This window comes from Podarcis melisellensis, assembly GCF_964234715.1.
Source record: "Podarcis melisellensis genome assembly, chromosome: 10".
Classification (NCBI taxonomy): Eukaryota; Metazoa; Chordata; class Lepidosauria; order Squamata; family Lacertidae; genus Podarcis; species Podarcis melisellensis.
Window position 1 is genome coordinate 16,409,706 of NC_138542.1, and position 13,097 is coordinate 16,422,802.

General features: G+C 45.6%; 1 protein-coding gene across 1 annotated transcript in view; it reads right to left on the reverse strand.

Moving 5' to 3' along the window:
* Positions 1–12,699, reverse strand: part of LOC309379724 (sucrase-isomaltase, intestinal-like) — a 94,146-nt gene extending 81,447 nt beyond the window's left edge. The window contains exons 1-4 of the mRNA XM_081929134.1: positions 12,579–12,699; positions 5,619–5,706; positions 2,455–2,557; positions 817–965 (exon numbers count right to left, since the gene is read on the reverse strand). Of these exons, the coding sequence (XP_081785260.1) occupies positions 817–965; positions 2,455–2,557; positions 5,619–5,706; positions 12,579–12,624 (386 nt within the window). The 5' untranslated portion in view covers positions 12,625–12,699. The remainder of the gene's footprint in view (positions 1–816; positions 966–2,454; positions 2,558–5,618; positions 5,707–12,578) is intronic.
* Positions 12,700–13,097: the final 398 nt, after the last annotated feature.

Below are 13,097 nucleotides of genomic sequence, written 5' to 3' on the forward strand. Positions count from 1 at the left end.
CAGTGTGATCGTTACATGTCAAGATCTGGACACAGATAATGCCCCTTTTCCTGAAGAAGTCTTAAACTAACTGAAATATACTCGGAGTCGAGAGTGGATTTCATGCTCTTTATTCAGCTCATAGCGGTGAGGAGGAATGGAAGTTCCCCCAGAATGTCTGCTTTATATACATTATTTACACAATGGGCCCCACGTGATTGGCTAATTCCAGGATTCTCCTGTAGGCCAATCAGGTTGCGGATTCACTTCCACCTACAGCTGGATTGGGTGGCTCCTGTGGAACAATCAGACTGCTGCATTCTGAATCCTATTGTTCTAGGACCAATCAGACTGCTGCATTCTGAATCCTATTGTTCTAGGACCAATCAGACTGCTGCATTCTGAATTCTATTGTTCTAGGACCAATCAGACTGCTGCATTCTGAATCCTATTGTTCTAGGACCAATCAGACTGCTGCCTTTTGGATACTGATCAACCCAGTACATAACACTAACTCCTATCTGCACAAGGGCAAAGAGTATTAGCTAATCACCCATCTGATGAGGGATTATGGAAAGAAAATATGCTCTTTCAATATTTCTTCATCTGCATGTGTGCACTTGGCATTTTATCCCTTCAGCGAAGACAAGGAATAATTTGCTCCCTGCTATTTCTGTGACAAACAGAACTTCTACTCAGGATAGAAAGGATCATTTTTCTTTTCCTTTCATGCTGAGCCAAGCTGTAATGCATGAGAAATGGTGCTCATCTCAGTTCCATCACTTCTTGTTTTCTTTTTTTTCCCCAGCAAGCAAACTTAATATAGCTTGTACTCACAGCACAGTTCCTGTGGCTTTCCTTATGATTTTAAACCGAAGAGATAAATCGTTGACAAATTCAATGTCATAGCTGGTGTCAGCAGCAGCGAGAGGAGGGGATTCAATCTTGAGAGGAACTTCGAAGCGTTGGTTGTTAGGGTCATAGATCTATTTCCAAATTAGAAGAGACACATACAAAATAAACATCGAGTTATCAGTAGGTTGTGCATAAACGATAGGCGCAGGTCAATTCTGTATCCAGGGCTGGTACGCAGGCTGAGACCCTACCTGCCCACGGACTATCTCGCCAGAGTGGTGCATGCTCTAGTTATCTCCCGCTTGGACTACTGCAATGCGCTCTACGTGGGGCTACCTTTGAAGGTGACCCGGAAACTAATGCTAATCCAGAATGCGGCAGCTAGACTGGTGACTGGGAGTGGCTGCCGAGAACACATAGGACCAGTCTTGAAAGACCTACTGTGATGGCCTGGGAATCCGATTCAGAGGCTGAACCGGAGGAATCCCAGCCTGCACAGGAGTCCCCGCCTCCAGGGCCGGCTGAACTGGGGCAGGGCCTTGATTCTGAAGCGCCTGCACCTGTGCCGGATCCTCAGGAGCAGGCACCAAGTGAATCCACTCTGGCTCCAGAGGTGGTTGAGGGTCGGCAGACAGTCCTCCTCGGGCGAAGCGGGGTCCACAGCGGGAAGCTGGGCAAGGACAGGAACTCTGGGGGAAACAGGACTGGATGCTGGCCGAAACAGCTCATCAACGACGTTGCTCTCGCAACGGCTGACTGGCCTTTATCTTCTCTGAGGCTAGGGGCGGTCCTGGCCCCCAGGAGACCCGCCTCTCCTGGCTTTAAGGCGAGCACTCCTCCTGGGAGAAACCAGTTCCCTTCGCCTCTCTGCCCTGAGCCTCTGCAGCTCAGGAGAGGCTGGAGGGTTACTGGGCCCAGGGGGAGACTCACCTGTAGGCACTGAGTCCTCAACCACCTCTGGAGCCAGAGTGGATTCACCTGGTGCCTGCTCCTGAGGATCCGGCACAGGTGCAGGCGCTTCAGAATCAAGGCCCTGCCCCAGTTCAGCTGGCCCTGGAGGCGGGGACTCCTGTGCAGGCTGGGATTCCTCCGGTTCAGCCTCTGAATTGGATTCCCAGGCCATCACACCTACACTGGCTCCCAGTATGTTTTCGAGCACAATTCAAAGTGCTGGTGTTGACCTTTAAAGCCCTAAATGGCCTCGGCCCAGTATACCTGAAGGAGCGTCTCCACTCCCATCGTTCTGCCCGGACGCTGAGGTCCAGCTCTGAGGGCCTTCTGGCGGTTCCCTCATTGTGAGACGTGAGGTTACAGGGAACCAGACAGAGAGCCTTCTCGGTAGTGGCGCCCGCCCTGTGGAACGCCCTCCCATCAGATGTCAAAGCGATAAACAACTACCTGACATTCAGAAGACATCTTAAGGCAGCCCTGTTCGGGGAAGTTTTTAATGTGTGATATTTTAGTGTATTTTTGGTTTCTATGGAAGCCGACCAGAGTGTCTGGGGAAACCCAGCCAGATGGGCGGGGTACAAATAAATTATTATTATTATTATTATTATTATTATTATTATTATTATAGCTGACCAACTTCTTTCCTTGCTTGCTTTCTCTTTCACTCACCTTAAACCTTACTCTGTCCTCTGTGTGAAACTCCACATCCAACACAAGTTGAGGAATGTCATTTCCGTAGAGGGAAGCTGTTCCATGTCTTGACAGAGCCACCCTGGAAAAGACACACAGCCATTTATCTTCATACTATATTGTCTGTTTCTATGAACAGTCAGCAAGGAGTGAAAAATATTTTGTTCTCTGAACATTCAGTAAGCATAGATCTCCAAAATCTCACTCTAGTGATCAGTTCATGTGTCTAAATACTGTATATCTCATAGAAAGAATATTGCCCACCGCTTTATAACATTTCTGCAAAGTGTTTTATAGTTTACATGGAGATGCAAGGAAATGGATCCATGAATCGGTTGGGATTTTAATCCGGATCAGCTAAATCTGGATCAAAATTTTACAATCAAGGCCTTATAATTCAATAAAATACCACATGGCAGAGAAGGCATCTGGGACATAAATGTCCATTATTACTCTTTGTCCCATCTAGTGAACCCTTTATTCATCCAGAAAAATTGCATTGTGATTCAGTTTGTGGTAATTAAATCCAACTTTATGTCATCTAGTTCCTGTCCAGTGAACAGTTTTATTGATTCAGAACCATTGCGTTGCAATTCCATTTGTGAAAATCAAATCAATTCTTATGCCCTGAGCCAGGCTCCATTGTTTGTTCTTAAAATAATGGTTTCTACTCTCCAGACACTCAGGACTGGATCCGAAGATACCCTTCTGCTCATAGAAGGAGTTTTACCATGAAGGGTAGCACCTCTGATCCAGGAGAGGCTCCTTCTGATAGAAGGAGAGAGGGAATATTTACCTAATCTCCCTCTCCTGTGCTACTCCATATGGTTCCACAATGTCCCAGAGCAGATTGAGGGTGCGGGGACAGAAGGAAAGCGGAATCAGCACACTTTGCCTACCCCTCTTCCATTAGCAGGTGTCACAAGCACCCTTTCCACAAAGGATCTTAGACTACATGCATGGACTCAGCTACATTAGTAAAAATAAAACGTTATAAACGTGTTATAACAATGTGACACCAGATGGCGCTGTGGAGTCGAAATTGGAACTCCATGGAATTTTCCATTGTGAGCTTTAAAGCGGTTATTTTTCAGAGTGTTTTTTTTATAGCTGTGTAGATGCGGCCGTGAACTCCACATGAGCAAAGATTGACTTATTCTTTTCAATATCAGGGAGTATCCCCTTGACATAGTGTGAGGCCTTCTTGGTAGTGGCTCTTTGAAACGCCCTTCCGTCAAATGTCAAAAAAAACCCCAACTAACTGACTACAACTAATCCAGAATGCGACAGCTAGACTGGTGACTGGGAGCGGCCGCCGAGACCATATAACACCGGTCTTGAAAGACCTACATTGGCTCCCAGTATGTTTCCGAGCCCAATTCAAAGTGTTGGTGCTGACCTTTAAAGCCCTAAACGGCCTCGGTCCAGTATACCTGAAGGAGCGTCTCCACCCCCATCGTTCTGCCTGGACGCTGAGGTCCAGCGCCGAGGGCCTTCTGGCGGTTCCCTCATTGTGAGACGTGAGGTTACAAGGAACCAGGCAGAGGGCCTTCTTGGTAGTGGCGCCCACCCTGTGGAACGCCCTTCCAGCAGATGTCAAAGCGATAAATAACTACCTGACATTTAGAAGACATCTTAAGGCAGCCCTGTTCAGGGAAGTTTTTAACGTGTGATATTTTACTGTATTTTTGGCTTTTATGGAAGCCGCCCAGAGTGGCTGGGGAGGCCCAGCCAGATGGGCGGGGTATAAATAATATATTATTATTATTATTATTATTATTATTATTATTATTATTATTATTATTATTATATTTTAGAAGTCATCTGAAGGCAACCCTGTATCGGGAAATTTTTATTGTCTAATGTTTTACAATTTGTATGTGCTGTAAGCCGGCTAGAGTGGCTGGGGAAACCCAGCCAGATGGGCGGGGTATAAATTATTATTATTATTATTATTATTATTAATATTAGTGTGTGAGGCATGCCCCATCACAGAAGAGATGGATTATTCTTGCTCATGCAGAGCTCTGGGTGTACACTGCAACCTTTGGAGTGCAGCTTTGCCTGGGCTTCTGTGCAGGTAAATGTAGTTGCGTGTCAAGGTCCCCAGGGCCACCCCAATAACTCACACATCACACAGAATTTTTGTTTAAGATTTTTGGCATAATTTTGGCCACAACTTTATTAAAATACAAATTTGTGAGTGCTTGCTTAGGCATTGGTTGCGACTATCTGCCCCCACCGTGGGGGACAGACTGACATTCCGCACGATGAGAAAGTCAGAATAGGGGAATACACTTGCGGGTAGCGACAGAGCAGGGAACCTGCCCTTACCCCAAATGCAACCAGGAGCTCATTGCTATGGCCCGAGCCCCCTTGACAGAGTGGACAAGCAATAGTTAGCCCCCGATTCCTTTAACGGAATCCCTTGCAGCAGCAGCATTAGAGGGGCAGGCACAGCCAATCCATGCCCCTCAACCAACCAAACCATAAACCAATGTCTAACCGCAACCTTACTAGTTGTGACGATTTGCTACGCAGTAGGCAAAAACCAAATGGCCCCAGCCAATCATCCAGATGGACAAAATTCCTACCAGGTCCCTGCCCCAAAGCAGACGACCCCATGACAGGCATAGCAAGGTCAAAGCAACAACCCTATTCTAGGGAGGGAGGGATGGGCAATCTGATGCACGGGTGAAAAGAGGAAGCCCTAGCCTTGTGCAAGACGTTTTAGCATTTCTGGCTGTCAATCAACAAATGGCAACATTAACTTCTTCCCAACAACAAGGGAAGCCCCAATCGCATCAGTGGCCAACGGTCAATTAGCCCTCCCCCAACTTTGGAGTGTCCTGGTGGCCCCCACCGCAACATGTGCTCTCCGTGAAGGAGAACACACTTTAGCTATCTTTTATCTTTGCTCACGCATTGTGCCATATGCACAATCGTTGCACTTTTCTGTTGCTCTTTACTTGGTTTTCAGCAACAATCCACATCCATTTGCAATGCATATGGCTCCTTCACAATCAAGCAAGGCTTTACATTTGAGGAAAAATCAAGAGACATCAGAAAAGTGTTGTCAGTGTACAAAATATTAAATACACAAAGAACTGGGGTGGAGAGGAATAACAAAAGCTGCCATTTACCTCCAGCCTTTCTCTGTCTTCTCTGGTTTTCCGGTCAGAGAGTAACCATACAGTCCATCTTCCCTTGCAGTGCAAGCCTGGCTTAAAACTAAGAGGGGAGAAATAAAAATTAATGGATACAATCTTCCTGATTTCTAATTCTTTCAGTCATTTTAGCCATTTCAGCTTTATCTGCCATTCTTTTCTGGTAGGGACTTTATCTTCTTTCCATCTCTGGGCCAATAACAAAATTTTAATAAGGAACAGGGAAAATTTATAGCTTATTTAAAGACCGTTGTAAATAGTTAAAATCGTCAGTAGGATTGGAATATCACTTGTAGTTTAATGGTGAATTTTGGACACAATAGAGAGGTAAAAGATTTGGATTATTATAAAAGATGCAGGAGGAAATTAGGACCCACAAAGGGGAGGAGGGAAGCCCAAGAGATCCCTTGGAATCTTGTTTTTATGCTGTATGTTGGACATGTGACTACAAATTTTTAATGCTCGCAAATACGCAACCTGCTTTCTCCCATTATTATGGAGAATGGAAACTACCTCAGGTGTTATTTCACTTGGAGTAAATCCTTCTTGGGTAACTTGTGGAACATGGAACTAGTTCAAAAGGCATAATAATAATAATAATAATAATAATAATAATAATAATAATAATAATTTATTTATACCCTACCCATCTGGCTGGGCTTCCCCAGCCACTCTGGGTGGCTTCCAACAAAATATTAAAATACCGTAATACATCAAACATTAAAAGCTTCCCTAAACAGGGCTGCCTTCAGATGTCTTCTAAAAGTCTGGTAGTTGTTGTTATCTTTGACATATGGTGGGAGGGCGTTCCATAGGTCGGGCGCCACTACTGAGAAGGCCCTCTGCCTGGTTCCCTGTAACTTGGATTCCCTGGTCCTGAATGGGGTAACTGTGCCCCTGAAGGACCAGGTCCGCAGCCTGGGAGTCATCCTGGACTCACAGCTGTCCATGGAGGCACAGGTCAATTCTGTGTCCAGGGTGGCTGTCTACCAGCTCCACCTGGTATGCAGGCTGAGACCCTGCCTGCCTGCAGACTGTCTTGCCAGAGTGGTGCATGCTCTAGTTATCTCCCGCTTGGACTACTGCAATGCGCTCTATGTGGGGCTACCTTTGAAGGTGACCCGGAAACTACTGCTAATCCAGAATGCGGCAGCTAGACTGGTGACTGGGAGTGGCTGCCAAGAACACATAGCACCAGTCCTGAAAACCTATGTTGGCTCCCAGTATATTTCAGAGCACAATTCAAAGTGTTGGTGCTGACCTTTAAAGCCCTAAATGGCCTCGGCCCAATATACCTGAAGGAGCATCTCCACCCCCATCATTCAGCCTGGACACTGAGGTCCAGCTCCAAAGGCCTTCTGATGGTTCCCTCACTGCGAGAAGTGAGGTTACAGGGAACCAGGCAGAGGGCCTTCTTGGTGGTGGACTGCATCCTGACTTGGGACTTGGATCGACCCTGAACCCCGTTCCCTGACCTTCGGCTTTGGATTTTGGACTGTGGACTTTGCGAATGCTGAGGGACCCTCAGATTTTGGACTTGGTCTTGGCACTTTGTCTGGCTGCTAGGTAGGCCGGGGGATCAGGACAGACTGTCATAGTAGCATAGAAGTGATTTAAATGTATGGTTTGGATGTGACCTAAGAGTTTCTGAGACATCTTTGGTCAACGTGAAGAAGAGAAGGAGTGCCCCTCCAATGTAGGTGCCATTCATAGCAACCTTCCCTCTCCATTATCATAATACCAACTCAATATCATTTGTCTATTGCCCTCTTTAGGGTGATGTTCGCAAATGCCACTCAGAAATAAATTACATAAGGTGGAGTATGCAAGATTAGTTCCTTCCTAAGAATGAATGTTAATAAGAAGTTGCTGTTGCCACCAAACATTGTATAAAGTCAATTAAAATCCCACTGCACAGAGCCTTTCACTTTTGACTAAAGCTTCTGGAAATATTAATTGCTGGCTCCCAAATTACAATTCAACGTAATTATCCCCATTTAATTTAACAGTATATCAGTGATTGAATCCATCTCCAAAGCGAGGCTCTTTTCTTATGAGAAGCATGTCAAAGCTGCAGGAAGGTTAAGTCACACAATAAACCATTGTGGGAGTGAATCTGTGGCTGGGAGCAACATTCACAATTCCAACCAAGGGATCTTTCTGGTCATGATGACTCTTCAGTTAATGTATTGGGAACTAGTTAATCCACTTCTATAGTATATGTATGACTCCCATGGGTTTATAATAGGCAGCACTATTCTTCTGGAAAAGAAGGTGCCGGAACTCACCACAAACACCTCTTGTTCTCTTAGAATGGCAATGGCGCCCACCTGAGAGGTGTTGGAGTTCCAGCAAGTTCTGGCTGAAAGAAAGTCCCAATAGGAGGTGGTACCTTGCACCTAGCTACCCACCAGAGTATAATTTATGAACTTGGGGGTCATGGTCCCAGTGACTGACAGTTGGCAGAAGCCAACTGAGTCAAGAGGCACAGCAGCCCAAATCCTACATCTGAATCTTGACACTGAGCCCAACCCCAGAAACCTAGAACCTTCCAAACCAGAGACAACCCATGAAACAGGGCAGGCCAGTGAGCCCCTGGGCCAGTCGCCAGTGAAGACGCAGCGTTCTTGTCCTGATGGGCCTCACATGCCAACTAGCCTGCTCACCATTTTCTCTATTTTTCTGTACATTCCCTAGGTCTGACTTACTTCTTCCACAGGGCCTGGAAGGGGTAAGCCACACCCAGGGAGTTTTTAAGGGCTCAGTTAGCACCGAACACCCATTGGCAGGGCTGGCAGAGTGAGGTAGCTGCCTCAGGCGGCAGATAATGAGATGGGGGCCTGCCTCCTCCCACACACTATCCTGCTGCCCTCAAGTGTCTTTTCACTAGTATTGGAGAAAGCTTCAACTACCAGTCCAATTGGCTTCTAATTGGGGTTACGCACAACTTGTCCTTCGCCTCAGGCAGCAAAATTTCTTGAGCTGGCCCTGCTTATTGAGGGGAAGGTCTGTTCCCTGGGTCCTGGCCTGATCACCCTTGTTTCCTAGTTCCTGACCTTTGAGTAGCTATTAATTAGACAATCACTCCCGGCCAATCCTTTGCTCTTACTGTCTACTCCAATCTGCTTCCCCCAGAGTCCACCATGGGTTCATTCTTGACACCAAGCAAGATAAGTGGAAGAGGAGATGATACCTAAGGCTGCATTTCCATGAACACTGACTTAGGATCTGGCCCACTTCTGAATGTACAGAGGTTTGTGCTCCTTTTCAGATGCACCTAATATAACTAAGTTGTAGGGATGGCACTATTGTACAGTCAGTGGCGTCCGGTGAAATTTTTCCTAGGGAAACAATTAGGGCCAGAAGCACCAACTTGAGAGAGCGACTGGGGTGGTGGTGACGCCACAACATCGTGCATGTGAGGATCACTCTTTCCTCCCTAAGTTAGGCAGAAGCTGCCTGAGCTTTAGGAAGGAGGCTCCAGACTTTAATACTTTTATACCCTAATTCACTGGGAACATTTAGAAGACTAGCCTAGTCCCCCAGTTCACTGACTGCATGCTACTGTGTGCAGAGCAGTAGGACACAGATCTCTGACTTAACTCTCACAGTATACTTTGCCAAGCTGACTGGGGCCAATGGGAATTCATGTCTGACATCTGGCAGGTCAAAATATTCCCCATTCCTGCTCTAGCAGATCTCCATGTTGTAGGTGTCCATCAGGGGTCAGCAAACTTTTTCAGCAGGGGGCCGGTCCACTGTCCCTCAGACCTTGTGGGGGGGGGCGGACTATATTTTTTTGGATGGAAAACAAATTCCTATGCCCCAGAAATAACCCAGAGGTGCATTTTAAATAAAAGCACACATTCTACTCATGTAAAAACACCAGGCAAGCCCCACAAATAACTCAGAGATGCATCTTAAATAAAAGGACACATTCTACTCATGTAAAAACACACTGATTCCCAGACCGTCCGCGGGCTGGATTGAGAAGGCGATTGAGCTGGATCCGGCCCTCGGGCCTTAGTTTGCCTACCCATGGTCTATATATTTCCACCTAGCGCTATTTGATGGGTCACAATCCCATTGCCTTTTGACACAATTTTGGGACTTCTGGCATTCTGAAAATGCTTCCTAACCCCACGGAATGATGGTGAACTTTACAGAGATATAGCTCCAGTCCGTGCACGTTCGCCGCCCCCCCAAAAACAAACACGTGCTGCAGAATTAAAAGAACCTTGAATTTGTTGAGCAAATTGCAACTATTATCTTTCCAGTCCACCCTGTCAAGATTTCCAAGTTCCCTCAATATGAGGTGTAACAGTTTCTCCCGGACCACCCCCAGAAATTCTTTCTTTTCTTTGGTGACCTGATGCCAAGAATGTTCGTGGCCTTTTAAATATTGAAGTTTACGGGGACATCATGTACCGATATTTAAAGTGCCATGAAAACACTTGATAAGCACAATCTGCATATTGTGCTGCCACAATTCTGGCAATTGCGCTACAGCAGGGACCCGGTTTGCTTTGGGAACTGTTCTATGGCATGCTAGAATAATGCTTAATCCCACCAGGCCTTAAGAATACTGTTCATTGTATTCCACTTTGCAAACAGAAACATTTTGAATGAGATCGTATCCCATACGCTTTCTCCCCCTTGAATAAATAAATACGTAATCCCACGCAATCTCCAGAGAAGGGAAGCATTTTAATTCTAGATCTGAACTCGCACAGAAGGTCTTAGAAGTAATAATAAAAACGATTTAAAACCCCTTAGCAAAAGCTTGTGCTGCCCACTGGTGGCTTTTTTAAAAATCTCTCATTTTGGGAAAAGCAGATGCTGCCAGTATTGGTTTTCCACATGAGTGACTGACATTCTTTATGGCCACATGCCATTCCCAAAGCCAACATTTGGCCACCCATTTTGGGGGAGAACGGGAAGGCACCGTCACAGGAATTGAGAGAAGAGGGATATTGCATTTTACCTGCTTTAGCAGATAGCTGGCAGAATTGCTGCCGTTTCCGAGCTGAAACCAGTCCGGTTGTTCCTAAAGAAGAGCTACAACCTAAAGCATGTTGTGTGGGGAACTGTTTTGCTGAAAGGAAAATCTTCCAAAACCGGAAGCACCCAATGATGTAAACAAAAAAGTGGAAGTGTATCTCAAAGATGCTGGAAAGGGTGCATGTTTATTGTTAAAATTGCCTGCAAAATTTGCAAAAGCGCCTTCTTCAAGGGCATGTTTCTTTACAAATTGCTCAGAAACCATCCTTTTCAAAGAACCTGCAGGGTCTTATTTGTAAAGAGACAAAGAAGCCACTATGGAACGCGTTTGAACCGAAAGACTGCCAGTTAATTTATCAAAAAGCATTCCTCCTTTCCAGTATCTTCTCCCCTTTCTTTGGTTCTGTTTTGAACTATTTTGCTACTTATGATTGAAGGAGGAAGACACCCTCGCAGATCAATGGCTTGAGCCAAGATAAGACTGCCTTTTCCAGTACCTGTAACCAGCCTGCTACTGCCAACAACACCTTCCTCTATGTCCCAGCTGTGCAGGATGCCTGCCTGACTGGGACAAGAGCATGGGCCTTCTTGGTGGTTGCACCAGATTACTGAAGGTTGATTTGGCCCTCTCCTTTACTGCCTGGTGAAAGCTTCCCTGTTCCAGCAAGCTTTTGTCATATTAGGCAGATGAGGGTTTCTTTTCTGGGGAGTCTTTGAATTTCTGTCTCCTCAGACTGTTTGTATATTGTTCTTATGGATCACAGCACTTTGGACTATTGTAAACTGCTCCAAGCAATGACAAACCTAGAAAGCATCTTAAAAAGCAGAGACATCACCTTGCCAACAAAGGTCCGTATAGTTAAAGCTATGGTTTACCCAGTAGGGATGTATGGAAGTGAGAACTGGACCATAAAGAAGGCTGATCGCCGAAGAATTGATGCTTTTGAATTATGGTGCTGGAGGAGACTCTTGAGAGTCCCATGGACTGCAAGAAGAACAAACCTATCCATTCTGAAGGAAATCAGCCCTGAGTGCTCACTGGAAGGACAGATCGTGAAGCTGAAGCTCCAAGACTTTGGCCACCTCCTAAGAAGAGAAGACTCCCTGGAAAAGACCCTGATCCTGGGAAAGATGGAGGGCACAAGGAGAAGGGGACGACAGAGGACGAGATGGTTGGACAGTGTTCTCGAAGCTACCAGCATGAGTTTGACCAAACTGCAGGAGGCAGTGGAAGACAGTGCCTGGCATGCTCTGGTCCATGGGGTCAAGAAGAGTCGGACACGACTAAACGACTAAACAACAACAACAACAAACTGCTCCAAAAAAAGGGAATGCATTGAAAGGGTAAGATACATACATGGTTGAATTACTGAATGAATGAAGAATCAATAACAGCTGTTGAACACAATCCAAGAACAAGAAAAAGGGCAGCTGCATTATAGATGCATTATGAAGAAAGTCTTTTATCAAGGGAAACACAAATGGATCTGGGCAACTTTTCTACCGCAGTTCACCTACTACAATTTTTTTAAAGTGTATTTTTGTTCCATAACCCCAAGGCACATTTGACTTAAACAGAGAACTGCACCTGCAAAGGATGTTTGGGGCGACCAATTCCATTGGCCCCAAACTGAGGCTGATGGGAGGGCATCCGATTGGCAAAGGGTCATATAACCTTGGAGGACCACTGCCAGTTCTTCTAGACCAGGGAACCCCAAACCTGGGTCTCCAGCTGTTTTTGGACTACAACTCCCATCATCCCTAGCTAGCAGGGCCAGTGGTCAAGAGTGATGAGAATTGTAGTCCTAAAACAGCTGGAGACCCAAGTTTGGGAATCCCTGGTCTAGACAACAGGGAGCTAGCTAGAGCAATGGACTGACTCAGTATGAAACACCTTCCAATGTACCGCTATCCAACTATAAAATTCTATCTTACCTGCAAGAGCAAGAGCCAAAAAATGAAACTTCTTATTTCTCTCCATGCTTGAATAGATATAACACAAAGCTCCTCGGACAATGGCCTTTTATAAGCAAGATCTAGTGGGGCACTGAGAGTTATCTGCAAGCTGACACACTGCAAATATTTGTTACTTTGATAAGGAGAAAAAATGACCTTATTTGCAGGTTATGTAAGGCTGAAGGGAAGACAAGTTGCAAATTTATTTGTAATCAAAAAATGCTGTCTTCAGGAAAAGAAGGGGGAAGAGTTGCTTATGTAACAGAAGCTACAAGGCCAATATGGGCATAGATTTGAAGTTTAACACGTGCATTTGACCACAGAGATAGGGGAATGATCCCACTCCTCTTAAATCACTTTCATTAACACTCTCCCTACTATTTTGCACCCCACAATACATTACGGAGACCTTTGCAGTCTTTTATCACAGGGGATCATGGATCTAAAGTCAAAGCTCCACCTTTCCTTTGAGAAAATGATGCTGCAAGAATTTTTATA